This window comes from Sceloporus occidentalis, unplaced genomic scaffold, assembly GCF_023333645.1.
Source record: "Sceloporus occidentalis isolate IW3139 unplaced genomic scaffold, rSceOcc1.0.p SCAF_2, whole genome shotgun sequence".
Taxonomy (NCBI): domain Eukaryota; kingdom Metazoa; phylum Chordata; class Lepidosauria; order Squamata; family Phrynosomatidae; genus Sceloporus; species Sceloporus occidentalis.
The window spans coordinates 234,131,079-234,146,619 of record NW_028316982.1 but is presented as its reverse complement, the minus strand read 5'-3'; the positions used below and the strand labels follow the sequence as shown (position 1 = coordinate 234,146,619).

Sequence of the window (15,541 nt, the reverse complement as noted above, 5' to 3'; positions counted from 1 at the left end):
TCTTTTACAACATTGTACCATTGTAGTAGCATTGTAGTAGCATTGTAGTAGCATTGATCTGGATTGGTACTTTGCTGTAAAGGCTAACACTTTCCTTATAAGTTCTAGGTCCAAGGACACAATAGCTGGCCAGGGGGAATCTAAAGGGAAAAGTGGCCACTCTAACATACAAAAGGTTTTTTTTTTTCCCAACTTCCCTGCTTTTCGGTGCCTGCCGAAAAGTGTTTTTCTCCAAAGTTTGCTAGCATACAATCCAAAGACGTCTTGCCTTTTTGAACCCTTTTTTTTTTCCTTTTTTTTTTCTTTTCTTTTTCTTTTTTCCATTGCAGACTACATTTAGTCTGTCTTATTGCAGACTAGGTCTTGGGTGGAGGCACCCACCCTCACTAGCCTGTCTTAACAACTGTTTTCTACTGTTTTCTCTGGGGGAGTCTTTCCTCTTGACTGTCCTCCCCCCCATTGCGGAAACTAGGGTCTTGGGGCACCCTCACCTAGTCCGACTTCCTATGCAATTGCTCCTGAGGTTTATGTCCCTCCAAATCTATAGTCTAGACTTTTCTTTTACTATAACCCAACCGCGGTACAAAATCAACAGACACACAGGGAAAACAGGGATTCACAGCTACTGAAGGAAATGGGGGAGTAGCTGCTTGACTCACAACCCACCAGCCTGGGCCCCCGGTTGCGCAGACGGCAGGCTCACAGGAATCGTGATTAGGCTTATAAAATCACTCAACACACAAAAACCTCCCAACAATATTTCCCTTTTCAATGTGCACTAATACTTGCCTCCTCCAGCGCGCTGGTCTTCCCCTTTATGCGGTTATTTTGGCCACTTGAAAAGTCGGCACCTCTGGCTGAGACGTCCTCGTAGGACGGCGGGAGAGCTGCCAACGGTCAAGTAGAAGTGGGGCCCCTCTCGTCGTACAGCAATCACCGTCGTCCGCCGGGGTCGTGCCAGCTGGGTGAGGCTAACACCTTCCTCTGAAGCTCTCAGGCAAGGGTGCTCCACTTCCCGGCCAACCGCACCAGAAAATGAAGGGGGAGGGTAGCAAGCCCTCCCAACCTATGCCGGAAGGGTCCTTGGAGCACCCAGCAACAAAGAGAGTCCAGACTCCGACTGTAGCTCAAAATAAGCACATCTTTATTACCCGTACGGGGTGACAGCTGCCTACATGGCAATTCCAAGACTGTCACACCCAATTGTCTTTCTTCAAACCTTTTATACATTCAAAAATGCAAGCATAGTTTAAACAGCATCTCTTTTTGGGTTAACTTTCAACATTTCCCAAAACCAGTTTATTGACTCATTCCTGTCTTCCTGCCTTCCTGACAAGTTTCCACAGTTCTGGTTAATCCTTCACAATCCCATTGTTCCTCTTTATCAGATTGCTTGGCCATGCTATGCTGTAATCATTAAACTGCCCAACTGTCCTTTTAACCTTTAGGTATTTGTTCCTCTCACTCCTTTTTCTTTTTAAAACTTTTTTGGTCTTTCACGGCAAGGTAGAATTCATCTTGGTCCAAATCACACTGCAGGAATAATCTGCTATGAGAATGCTTTAACTGTCCTGGCTCAGTGCTAGGGAATCCTGGGAACTGTATTTTATTGTATCACCAGAGCTCCCTGACAGAGAAGGCTCAAGGTCTCACAAAACTACAGTTCCCAGAATTCTAAAAGGGCGGTTTGGTGGCCACTCCTTTCCCGTCCTGGGAAAGGTCACGCGAGACTTCGGCCGCCATTTTGAAAGCCAACATGGCGCCCGTACTCCGTGAACACCGCATCCGTTGCTATGACAACGATACCTGTCTTCGACACATTATGAGGTAAGTTCATTGTTTTCCTAGTTATAAAAGCCCCCTGTCATGCCCAGCCTGGAAGATGGCTTGGAGGACTCAGAGGATGAGCTAGAGCCTCTGGGATCTGAACCTATAACGGAGGAGCCAGAGCCCCAGGGGCTTGAACCTGTAATGGAGGAGCCAGAGGCTGGCCCTAGTTCTGCTGGAGCAGAGTCTGTGGCCCCTCCAGAGGTTCAGCAGTCAAGTTTGCCTGGTGCCGAGGCTGTGGACATGGAGGAGGATCTGGGCAGTGTGCCTACCTTCAATGAGCGTCAAGCAGAAAGAGAGGGCCTTCGAAGATCTCGGAGGCTTTATCAGAAGCGTCTTCGCAATCAGGCACAGCTGAAGGCCAGCTCCTTGCCTTTATAAACACCTGGAGCATGTGTGGTTCTTTGCCAGTGGATATCTGACTCTTTTAGAGGAAAGACTCTGTCTCTGGCTCCTTGGCTTCTTGTCTTGAATACCCGGAAACCTTGACCTTGGACTGCTTCATCGACCTGCCTATCTGTTGCCCTGAACCTCGGACTGTCTGACAATTCTCTTGGTAATCCCTTTTGGTAAAGCTACTGCATCTCTCTAGGACTGACTTTGCTGTGCTGGGAGAGGGTTGTTTGTTTGGGAACTAGCTGCCTTATCAGCCTTTGGCTGCTTTCCCGGACACCCCCCTAGTTTTGAAGCCCAGCTCAGAGTCACCAGGGCAGCCCAAAGAGTAGGCGTCTGAAAAACAACTCATCTTAACTATGGACACAAGCTCTCTGGCTGTGATTTTTCCATCAAATCACACAGAAGATGGAAGCTGCGTTTGCCCATATGCCCACGCTTGGGGGATTGGCTATTTGATAGTTGCATGCCTGTATGCCACAGGCATACGACTATGGCATCTATAGAACACCCGGAGCTCCAAGGCCCGTGGTAGAAGCTGAGAGACGTGAGCCGGTGGCAGTGGCAGATAATCCCCGCAACCAAGCTGCAAGTGCCATCTTGGAAGCAGAGAGGCGCCAGCAAGCTCCTCACAATGATGGAGTCTTACCACCTGTTTATGTGGGTTCATTCGGGGCAAGATTGGTTCCAACCGTGGCCCAAGTTGTGTATAGGGCAGAGCCAGAAGAAAGTCCTAGAAGAAGCCGGAGGCTGCGGTGTTTGCCAGCCGAAAACCCTGGCTTCTGAAATGATGTGGAAGATTAGGAAAGCAGATTCTGCAAGACATGAGAAACGTGCTCCAGACACACCACAAAATCCCGGCTTCTAAGAATGATCTGGAAGATTAACAAAGCCAAACTGAATCTGCAAGACATGGGAAACTTGCTTCTACAATAAACTGTAGAAACAGGATTATGTGTGTCATTCACTATGTTATTAGTCTTAGTAACGCTCCGGGCGCCATTTTAATTTACAAAATGGCGGCCGAAGTCTCACGTGACCTTTCCCAGGACGGGAAAGGTCGCGCGAGGCTTCGCTGCCATTCTGACAGGATAACTTAGCGGACTGCGCATCTTCTCTTTCCCACTCCCCAACCCCTTCCGGGTCCAGCCCCTCTGTGGAGAAGGAGAAGGGGGGGAGGAGGAGGAGGAGGCCTAGCCCCCTCAAAGCATGGACTGGGAGGGGGACTGGGCAAGGCTGGGCCACATGGGTCACCCCCCCCCCCTTTCTTCCTTTGCCAGGACCTGCCCTCCATTTTCAGACTGCCTCCCTTCTTTCACTCCTGGGGAGGTTCCAAATCCACGTCCTGGATTTGTGTTTCTGTATATAAGAGTTTATATACAGTATATATATATATACACGCGTTTGCCCTGGCGCACGGTCGCCCTGCCTCCTCCCCCGGTTGCTATGGCGACAGCGAGCGTGGCGAGGGCGGCGGCGGCGGCGGCGGCGGCGTTTGGTCCCTCGCAGCCGCCATCCTTCTTGTGGAGTCGGTGAGCGAGCGAGCGAACGCTGGTGGGCCCTGGCTGGGAGACATGGCGGGAGGGTTACCATGACAACGCCATGGCGGGGCTTCCCAGCGCCGTCCCTCGCAGCCGCCATCCTTCTTGTGGAGTCGGCGAGCGAGCGAGCGAGCGCTGGTGGGCCCTGGCTGGGAGACATGGCGGGAGGGTTACCATGACAACGCCATGGCGGGGCTTCCCAGCGCCGTTCGCAGGTGGAGGAAAAGAGGGAGGCGGAGGGTTTTCGGAGACAGAGGAGCCTTTCAAAGCCATGGGTTCGAATCCCCCCTCGGCCATTTAGACCCCCTGGGGCGAGTCACACTCTCTCAGCCTCCTCAGAGGGAAAAGGCCATGGTCCCACTGCAGAAATAATGACAATCCAGTTTGAGACTGTTTTAACCGCCCTGGCTCAGTGCTAGGGGATCATGGGAACTGTAGTTTATTTTGGCACCAGAGCCCTCTGACAGGGAGGCCAGATGTCTCACAAAAACTACACCTCCCAGGATTCCCTTGCATGGACCCAAGGCATTTTTGACATGGCGACCCTATAATGGGGTTTTCTTGGCAAGTTTCTTCAGAGGGTTGGGTTTTTTTGCCATTGCCTTTCTCTGAGGCTGAGAGAGTGTGACTCGACCAAGGTCAACCAGTGGTTTCCATGGCTGAACAGGGATTCGAACCTTGATCTCCCAACAGTCAACACTTCAGTCCAAAATAAAGCTGCTTCAGGTCACTGTTTAAATGCTGCATGCGTCCTAAGAGCCCGGAAGCCACGCCAAAGCCATGCTCCAGCCCTGAGGACTTGAGTGCAGCTTTGGCGCAGCTTCTGGCCTCTCAAGATGCGTGTGCCATTTAAACAGCATGCCTCCAAAGAGACCTGAAGCAGCTTTATTCTGGCCTGTCTGTTTGGGCCCATTGCCTCTTCTCTGTAGCCCTTCTGTTGGGCATTATCCCTTTGCTTTTTGAATTGCATCTAGGAGTTGTAGTGTTTCCAAGCCCTTCCAGCAGGCTCTTCTGAGGCTGAAGCGGTGGTGACTCTGCCTTGGCAACAGACGTGAAGAAGGGCTCTCAGCCCTGGTTGGGCTGGGAGCTCCAGACAAGCGCTTAGCAAGTCTCTATGTAAAAATAGGCAGCTTTGGAGCGGGGGAGGAGGGAAGGCTTTAATCCTGATTAGTGAACGTTGCTGCCAGATGGAGCCTGGGTTAGAACTGGAAGAGGCCACAAGGGCCATACAGTCCAACCTCATTTTGCCATGCAGGAACACAGAATCAAAGCACCCCAGACAGATGGCCATTCGGCTTCTGTTTAAAGACCTCCAAGGCAGGAGACTCCACTACACTCCAAGGAAGGAGTGTCTTCCACTGCCAAACAGCTCTTACCATGGGGAAGTTCCTCCTAATGTTGAGGTGGAATCTCTTTTCCTGTAGTTTGAACCCGTTGCTCTGGATCCTACTCTCTGGGGCAGCAGAAAACAAGTTTGCTCCTTTCAGAATGACACTCCTTCAAATACTTATCTCTTCTCCAGGCTAAACGTACCTAGTACCAGGCTGATTACACCTGGCCCGTCACATTCACAGGGGTTAGGGACACAAGACTCCATGCAAATGTGAAAAATGATGAATCCCCCCCCCCCAATGGAAGCCAGTTAAAGGGAAGGTGTGTGGGCTCCTTTTCTTCTCCTGCCTTCCCAGGTAGATAGGTGTCTGCCTTCCCCAGGCTCCCATAAGCCTGGGAAAGAGGCTTGAAGGGGATGAACCACCTTTCCCAGGCACTCATCTGCCCAGGAAAGACCCCCCTCCAAGGCTCTTTCCCAGGTGGATGGGTGTCTGGAAAAGATGGGCACCAATCCACCTGGGAAAGAGGAGGGCATGGGTCCATCCCTTCCAAGGCTCATTCCCAGGTGGATGGATGCCTGCCTTTCTCAGACCTGGAAAAGGGGCGGGTGACACATGCAAGCTTCCTGACTTCTCCCTCATGGACTTTTTCCCCTTGAGGAAAAAGCCTGGGAGGGAGTAGTAGTCGTAGTGCATGCACACCTGGCCTTGCCTTCATAAATAGTCAAAATCGCGAGTGTCGTGGCCACGAATGTTCAAATTTAGAAAACAAGTTTGCTCCATATATTTAAAGATGGATATCATATCATGTCTCAGTCTTCTCTTCTCCAGGCTAATCATACTCAGTTCCTGCTAGGGCTTGGTTTCCCAACCTTTACTAGCTGGTTTGCCAACCTTTGCTAGTGTTATTTCTTCTTCCAAAAGTTGCACCCACAGAAAGCACTAGTCAAGATCCGCATTGTCATTGTAACTGATGACAGACCTCTATTATCATACTAATGTCTGATGGCGCCACCCCCTAATCTACTTTTGCAATCTGGCAGTGCCCTGACTGAAATGTTTCTAAGATGCTGGAAGCTAGATGGTTGGGTAATGATATCTGCTGCACTTTCCTAGTCATGGGATGCATCATGAATAGGCAGCTGGAGAGACAGACCCCTTGGGGTCCTGACAGAACTGCTTGTCTCAGTGCACCCTATGACTGGAAGGACAAATTGCTTTGGTAAGTTCTTAGCAGTTTGCTATAATTGCATGCAGGTTTGTGATTGCTGTTGTCATTAAAATATCCATATTCCAAGACACACAGTTTCTTTTTGGGCAGGAAATATACATGTTATATTTTCTCATTTTGTAGCTTTACTTTAAGGAACATCCGCAATGGGTGACAAGAAAGACACTAGGAAATCTTCAGACAATGGAGATCCTACAGAAGGTGGGGGATATGAAGATGATTTTGAAAAAGACCTTGAGTGGTTAATTAATGAAGAAGAAAAAAGAATTTCTGATGATATACAGGTATTGAGATATTGAGATATAGAGATATGGATATAGAGATCTGAATATGAACTTGACATGAACATGATCACGACCACGAAAACGCCTCCTCATATTTTCTTTCAGATTTTAATTGAACATTTTTATTGTTCTACTGTTTTTATATGATGACAGTTTAATCTTGTTTTAGCATTGGGATCGGGGGAGTGGGCATAGGGATTGATTTTTAAAATTTTTTGATTGTAACCTTGATGCATTTTACTGTTGTAACCTGCCCGGATTCTCCATGATAGGACGGGCTTTTATTATCATTTCTATTGTTGTTGTTTATTAGCAAAATATCACACTACAATTTTGTGACAATATTTAAATTTTACATAAAATGTGCTGTCTTGAGTCCCAGTTAGCCACTTTGAGTCTCAATTTTGGAATAAGGGCAGGATATAAATACTACTACTACTACTACTACTAATGTAGTTAACTAAATAGTTAACAGCTATAAAATAGTTAACTAAAAAGGAAGTACCTTGATGGTTAAATGTGGTTGAGTATACACTCAGAGGGGCCTACAGGTTGTCTACACTTCCAAAACAAGACACTGCCAACTTTGGTGGGGGGAGGGGACTTTTTGTGTGACCTGCCATGATTTTGAGGTGGGGTGGAGTAAATTCCTTATGTGCACTAAGAGCTCTGGGTGTAAAAGGAGAGGCTTTTTGTTTGCTATCCAGAATCTGAAATCCTAAACACGTTAGGGGCGGTCTGCACAACCTCTTAGACTAGCTTAAATGGTCCTGCCTCCTGAGTGAACAGGTATAGCATTGTGCCATCTGTGTTTCTGTCTCTATCTATTTCTTTGAGATGCCTGTTTGTCCTTGGATAATAATGTTTAATGTTTAAGTCAGATAATTGAAGCTTTCTCCATAGCAACCAGACAAAAGTTTGCTGTTGTCCAGTTTAATGCAACAAAAATTCCTGCAAGCATAGGGCCCAAACAGACAGGCCAAAATAAGGCTGCTTCGGATCACTTTGGAGATATGCTGTTTAAATGATGCATGCATCCTAAGAGTCCGGGAGCCACGGCAAAGCCATACTCCAGTCCTAAAGACTGGAGTGCACCTTTGGTGCAGCATTTGGCCTCTTAAGATGCGTGTGTCATTTAAACAGCATACCTCCAAAGTGACCCGAAGCAGCCTTATTTTGGCCTGTCTGTTTGGGCCCATAGTTACATGGGATCTTTGTGTGTGCTGTATAGCACTTCAGAGTGGTAGATATTTCCCAAATGCAGAACCCCACATAGCAAGGTATTTTGGAAGCAGGCAGTTCTTTGTAGAACTGACCTGGCTAATAAATTTTTGGGGCTGCTCTACACATGCCCCTTGAAGCCCTGCAACCTCTGGGAGCACACAAGAAAGAACATGAGGCTTGCCATATGTTTGCTACTCCAAACCTTCTTGAATCTGCATGTTAACAAGGTGGAAGAAGCTGAGGCAGAGCTTCAACCAGAAAAGCTCCAGAAAACAATCCTGTTGCTTAGGGGAGTAGGAGCCTTTCAATTGCAGCAGAAGCAGCTGCTACTGCTTTTCCCTGCACCACCACAAGTACATCCATAGTCAGCCACTCATGCTGACTATGCTGCTATCTGCTTCTTTCCTTTCCCTGCCTTGTTGCTTTCTCCCCCATTGTTTAGTTCTTCCTTAGTTCCTTCTTGATGTCCTGCAGTCATCAACACATCTGCCCTGAACCTGTCACTTAGATAGTATTTCTCTTCTGCACAATGAGAAGAAATCAGTGTTACTTTCCTGTATTCAGCATACATGGAGAATCACTTATAAATTGCTATATTGGCCACTTTCTTGCATGAGCTCAGGAAGCACAGAACTGCTTGTACAACCACAAGTTTAATGCCACTATTGGAAGAAGGCCAGTATATTTAGGATCACATGAGGACATGGAGGAGGAGAGGGGGAGACCCTTATCTCAGAATGTAAGCCAGCTCATTGATGAATCTTTGAAGCCAACATTTTTATCTCCTGCCTAGCTTCCACTCCTTTCTTATGCCTTATTTTGACTTCTTGTGTCCTTGCACTCCTGCTTGAACCACAGCTTTTGTTGTTTGAAATTTTGTGGATTTTGCTAAAAATTTTAGCAAGATGAAAGGTACAAATCAACTAAATTTACTTATTCTGAACAAAAATGTGAGATTTTATACTTGTACATAAGCTCACCAGTTGTGGGCATTATTTATTTACTACATTTGTATTTCATGCTGCTTTTACAGATCTCTGTTGTATGTGTATTTATGGTCAGCTTCCCAGCATCCATGTAGGTGGAGAAATAAGTCATAAGCAGGTTTGCATGAGACACAAGACCTAAATAGGCAAGGAGGTGTTCTAGACATGCATACAAGCTTTGTTCCCAGTACCTCCACATGCATGGCTGCTAAAGAGATGTGGCATATTTAGCAAAAAGGTTTGAATGTGAGTTATTTTAAGTACATTTGGCTGAATACAGCTTTAACATTGTCTATAGACCCTGATAGCTAAGGCTTTTCAAATGGAGTGGGCTGGAATTGCATTCAGCTAAATGTGTGAATGTCTCTATAACAGCAGGCCATGTGAGGATGCTGGGATAGAGATTGTGGGCAGACCCATGTCCCCTCCACGATTTATGTTTACTCATAATTTCAGGCAAAGATTTGTAGAGAGTTTCCAAGAGCATCTAGCAAATATTATAGCTGAAGGAATACTAGAACCTGGATTCCATACATCTAGAACCACATTTCAGTCATTATACCTTGCTGTCTTTTTTAAAAAAGAATTATATTTTATTATTTGACTACTATGAAAAGAAGAATTATCGTGTAAATTGCGTCCATATATTTTATATGTGATTCTTAAATGACATACAGTTGGACCTTCATATCTGCGGGGATCCATTCCCACAGATATAAAAAAAATGTGGGACCTTAAGTCCCATTATCCCTAATGGTGGCGTAACACACGCAGTGGCACAACATGTGCACATACCACAATTGGGGACAATGGGGCTTGCCGTCCGTGGATGCTTAAGTCTGCAGATGGCAAGCCTGTGGATAGTGAGACTGTACTGTACTACTGTATGTTTGTTTCATCTTACATCATTAAGTGCTTTTAATTTTAATTTCTGCATAGAATCATGATGAAAATGAAGACAGTCTTAAAAATAGCCTTGGGAAAGACTTAGAAAGCAAAGAAGATAGAATAAATTCTTCACCAGAGTCTTTTGAACCTGAGGAGATTTTAAAAGTTGAAGGTGGAAATGCTTCACAAGAACCCCCCGAGTCTGAGGACGTTCTGAAGGATGAAGGGCCAAGTAATAAAATACATTCTATATATAACCTTGAAAATAAGCAGTTGGAGGAGGCATCTGATAGTGATAGTGAAAGTTCTTGTGAGGAATCAAAGGCAGATCAGGAGGAATCAGAGGATGATGAAGATATAAAGCGGTATATCTTAGAAAAAATTGAAGTAGCTAACAAACTTCTTTTGTCTGAAGAACCTCTGGATGAAACAAAAGAACGGAAACTAAAATTTAAGGATGATCTAATAGATCTTGAAGTCCCATCTCTGAAAGTTGTACAAACTGACAGAGATGATCCTCAGAGGGAGAGGAATATTTCAGGTAGGCTGTCTCAATTGCACATTTCTGATGATATGGGAAAGGAAGATATTTCTCTTTCTATTAATGGTGGTATAGATGATGAGCACAAGGATGGCAAGATCCTAGTAGAAAGAGATGGGAAGTTTGAACTTCTGAGTATCCGTGACATTGAGAGCCAAGGCTTCTTCCCTCCACTAAGTGTTTCTTTCAGTGACATTGAAACTCAACACATTTCTCCTAAAACTTCCTATAGTACTTCTTTTGGCACTGTCTGCCTGACAGAAGATGAGTCCTTGGTGCAAACACCTGTGATGCCTTCCAGAGAAGGGTTTATTTATGTTCCTCAACCACCATCCATTCGACCAAGCTCAGCCATCAACATTACAAGGAATGTGGAAAGGAGGAAAAGTCCACGCAGAGTGCAGTCAGCAAATGTGGGCCTTGGAATAAGAAGCTCTACATACTGCTTGTCACCAAGGCAAAAAGAACTTCAAAAACAAATTGAGCAAAGGAAAGAGAAATTAAAGAAAGAGGTGAGAGTTCAAAGGAGATAAGCAGATTCCTAAATTTCTAACTAGGATTAGATGAAACTCTTCTTGTTGATCCTGCTTTCTTAGAATCATAGAACCAGAGTTGGAACAGACTGCAAGGGCCATCCAGTCAAGCCCCCTGTTAAGATTAGAACAGTAACAGCATAGATAATAGCACTTGGTAGGCTGTCCTTCATGATATTTATCTAATCCCCTTTTAATATCATTTAAGAAACCCTTTCTTCGTGACTGGAATTAGTTTTCACAAGTTAGACTCATAGAGTTAGAAGAGAGCTCAAGGATCACCCAGTCCAACCCCCTTCCATACAGGAACACAGAATCAAAGCACCCCCGACAGATGGCCATCCAGCCGCTGTTTAAAAACCTCCAAAGGAGACTCCACCACATTCTGAGGGAGTGAATTCCACTGTGTGTTAGTTATAAGTTGTGACTATATTTTATAGGTCCATTTAAATCAGTGTTACTTAAGTTAGTAATGGCTATATAGAGCCTCATTGACTTCAGTGTTCTAAGCACAACTGAGTCAAGATTCAATCTTATATGCTCCATATTGTTTATTTTTATTATAATATTTTAATTATAACTTAAAATCCTGTGCGCTCCCTTAAACAATGTAAGAAGCTGATAGACTGAAACCTGTCAATAAATATCACATTATCCTTTTTGAAAATACAGGAAAAATTTATATTACTTCAAAATAAACCTTAGCAGATTGGATTAAGGTAATAAGGTATCTTGTGTGCTTTCAAGACATTTCTGACTTAATGGTTACTGTAAGGTTGTGGGGAGGAGGTCTTCACAAGGTTATCACAGGGGTTTCTTGGCAAGATCTATTAAGTTGTTTTTTCTCTTTGCCTCCCTTGGGAGCTGAGAGAGTATGATTTGCCTAATGTCACCCAGTGGGTTTCCATGGCCAAGAAAGGATTCAAGTCTTGGTCTCGAGTTGTAATCCAGCATTTAAACTGCTACAACATGCTGGCTGGTAGAAGTGGATTTGCCTCATCTCTTCTTTCTGATGGCAATCCCTAAGCCACAAAATGTTTCAGATAAACTCAGGTGACCATGATAAATTGGGTGAACCATGATGTAGGAGAGATCTCTCCCCACCCTAAACTAAATTGATGGAAGTACTTTCCATTTACAGAAGACAGATTTCCCCAACTCTCTGCAGCAAATTGGGATGGGGTGAGGGAGTGTAGTAGTAGGAGGAATACTGAAAAGGTTATTTTTTAAAAAATTTGCCTTCTGCTGGGTCAAAGGGATTTCTGTGAGTGAAGAAACACCAGTTGAAAATAAAAACACTCTTGTTTTCACTCAATGTCTGTTTATCAGAATATTCTAAGTCTCTACCATATATGTTAATGAAACTGTTGTACTGTAACCATTGCAATTTGGTTATAATAGTGTTAACACTTTGCATCTTTACATTCTAGGCTAGCATAATTTTGAATTTTTTTTACTACTTCCACTCTGAAATGTTATAACACTACTGAATTTTAAAACGAAGTGTTAAAAATTCTCAATATTTGCTAATATTTTAATATAAGGAAGAATTAAGGAAAAGAGTCCTGGAAGAGCAGAAAAGGAGAGAGAATGACATGGTCTTCAATGCTTGGTTGCAGAAGAAAAAAGGACAAATGCAGGAACAGAGACGAATTGAACGTGCAAAAGAGCTTGAAGACTTAAACAGTAGAGTAAGTTTAGATTCCTATGCCTGTTAGCCTATTGTAGACTGCTTAGCTATAAAATGTGCAGAGTAAGACTAATGGTGAACCATGTTACCAAACTTCATCCATAATCCTTACATGACTATTGTGCCATGTGCATGACATCCTTATTATAATATGGCTCCCATGTTTCAGAATGTCAGATTTCTCAATATACCTTCTTTTGCTTTATATCTATTAGAGACTGCCTTGTATCTGTCACAAAATACTTCTTGGTTTTGAACAAGCATTGTTTCATGTATATTATAGCATATGGAGATGCAGAGGGCATGAAAAATAAGAGAAGAGCTATGTTGGGCTCTGGCTTATAAATGAATAGTGGAAAAGTTAGTAAATAATTTTGTTTTATTTATCAACTGTTTAAATCCATTTCTGTTTTTGATATTAGTTACTATTAACCCCATTATTCTTTTTTGCTTGTGGTAGCTGGCTGAATGGTATCATTTTTATTCGACAATTGCAAGCTACATTGAACTGAAGGACAGATTATTATCAATACTGAATTAATACTGAAGATCTCAAAATATAATGAAGGTGATATTGGGCAAAGTAAATTGATGCACTTACCATCAGAGCAGAGTCTCAAAATTATGTCTACATTTAGTAAAAAAACATATCTTTACGACCCAGCAAGAATATAGTAAATGTGCTGCTGAATGCAAGCAGAATGATTTTGCTTTTCCACCCAGCAACTGTCAGTCTGTCTTCCCAGAGAATAAAGGAAGATAATGGCATAGTTGGCATTGTTCCATACATTCCTGTGTACTCTGTCATTCTCTTTTTGTCATTTATAATTGTGTATAAGTCAAGAAATTTCAGTCAAAAAATTCAACCCAAAAAACGTAGGTCAATTTATCTACAGGTCAGTGCAAGTATTGTACTTTAACACTTTACACAAACATCTCCTTCTCTATGGCCCAGTACATGCCTTGCATTATGTCCAGGGTGGCGGCGGCATTTTTTCCTGCGGAGGGAAGCTGCAGCCACCAAACCGCAAGGCTTCCCTCCGCAGGAAAAAGAACCCACAAAAAGCGGGTTCTTTTTCTGCTGCGCCAGTTACGTCCAAGTGCGCCAATGGCCCACTCATGACGTAACTGGCGCAATGCAAAGCAGGGACGCTATGCGTCCGTTATGTCATAATGGTGGCGCCCGTGTACACGGGGCTCCGCATTATGCCGCTGCCAGTATGTGCTAGTTAGGGACTGTGCGGTTGCTGCACGGTCCTATAACCATAGCATGGCGCAATAGTATCATGCCTTAGAATGGTGGAAGATGAAAGCTTAGTCTGTCCTGGGAGAACCTAAAAGAAGCACCAACCCCAACCCCACTCTACTCTCTCCACTGTGGCATCACTTCTGGCCTTTTTGAATGCTTAGGCAGCGAAATTGTGGTGGCAGCTCTTCCCCTCAAAGGAGTGCTGAGAGAATAGAGGAGTTCCCATGATGGACTAAGCTCTCATCTCTCACTATTCTACTCAGAGAAGGGGGTTCCAGCAATGTTATTCTAGTGATGAGGAATTAGGCTTAGTAGGATTTGAATAAGACATTTGTGTATGTTTGTCAGGTTTTCTGGATTAAAACCTGACAACGTTATCACATTAAAGTTAAATGCTGTAATCACTGCTAATGTAGTCACCATTTTCTTTGCATTACCTTTACATCCTTTTGGACATTTGTGCATTTTCTTAGCCCCACCCATGCCTCGTCACCTCCCCTACACATTGCACAGCCATTTACAGTGGTTTCCTCTTCATCCATCCAGCCTTTAGGATGAGCACAAATAGTTATGCCTGCTGGAATTTTGTAAGTTCTTTGGCATCATTTCCTTTGCTTTGTCGTTCACATCCTTTTTTACATGTCCCTTAACTTAATCCTTGACTTAGCCACATCATATCAAAATCTATGATTTTCATCCCAAAACCTGCCCTCAACATATACATGAGGTTGACTTATACCTGAGCATTTATAGTAACTACACCTTTCACTTCCATGTCAAGGCACAGTGTAAATAGCTTATATTCAAAACCAGAAAGACATTGTTTTCATGTCTTCTAAAGAAACCTGTTTCACATTTGTCTTCCTTTCCTGCAGCAGCTCACCTTCACAACTCAGTTTTCTTATTTCAAACCTATTTCTGTTGTGGTTGTTCTGGAAAGTGTATAAACATGTATTAGCTTTATATATATTGGAGATCCTTATGCAGAATTTGAATCTGAAGCATTTACATTCTTCTGTGTTTAAATAGCAGGAAAGTAGAAATCCAGAAGAAGCCTTTAGATCATGGCTTAAGAGAAAACAACAAGAACAGATGAGAGAAAAACAGATACAGAACCTGAAACAGCAGGAAGAATGCATGTTCTACCTTCCAAGAACAATGGAAAATGAGAGAGCTTATAAGCAGTAAGTTTCTGTGGTGCTTGTTATTTCCTGTGAACGACTTAATTTGGATATTTCTCCAGGAAGGAAATGGCCATTTGCTTGATCAGGAACAAGGTTCCTCTTCTTTCTATTCCACTAACTTTTGCAGATATTCCTTATTGTCTATAGGCCATTAGAGATAAATATTCTTGTTGTAGAAAGTGGTGCCACAAAGTGGAATGTAGGTAAGAGAGAACTGTCAGCTCAAAATTTCAGACTAGACTTGTAATCAGTGCTTTCCTCTTCATAATGAGGACTGTGAACAAAAATTGATTCAGTTCTAGCAAAAGAAAATGAGATTGAATGTGAAGCTGAAGGCTTTCATGCCTGGCATCCATAGTTTTTTGTGAGTTTTTCAGGCCATGTGGTCAGGTTTTAGAAGACTTCCTCCCTGAAGATACCAGCCACAGATGCTGGCAAAACATCAGGGAGGAACTCTTCTAGAACATGGCCTGAAAACCCCACAAAAAATGAGACTGAGTTCATTCTGAGTTGTCAGATTGAAGCTTTCCTAGTCTAGAAGCCTATGGAAATAACTCCAAAGGGTGGGATATTTTGCTCCAAGGTTTTTTATTGAGTCAAGTTGGAAGAGACCCCAAGGGCCATCCAGTTCAACCCCCT

The 15,541-nt window shown here is 43.8% G+C and overlaps 1 protein-coding gene across 6 annotated transcripts in view; it reads left to right on the top strand.

Annotated features, from left to right (window-relative positions):
* Window positions 1–15,541, top strand: part of CCDC181 (coiled-coil domain containing 181) — a 35,321-nt gene that overhangs the window by 12,180 nt on the left and 7,600 nt on the right. The window contains exons 1-5 of one of the 6 annotated variants that reach the window (XM_089512432.1): window positions 3,676–3,752; window positions 6,447–6,607; window positions 9,757–10,758; window positions 12,324–12,470; window positions 14,748–14,902. In XM_089512432.1, the coding sequence (XP_089368558.1) occupies window positions 6,470–6,607; window positions 9,757–10,758; window positions 12,324–12,470; window positions 14,748–14,902 (1,442 nt within the window). In that variant the 5' untranslated portion in view covers window positions 3,676–3,752; window positions 6,447–6,469. Of the gene's footprint in view, window positions 1–3,675; window positions 3,753–3,889; window positions 3,977–6,278; window positions 6,315–6,446; window positions 6,608–9,756; window positions 10,759–12,323; window positions 12,471–14,747; window positions 14,903–15,541 lie in introns of those variants that run through there. The other 5 variants (XM_089512430.1, XM_089512429.1, XM_089512431.1 and 2 more) reach the window with 5 other exon arrangements.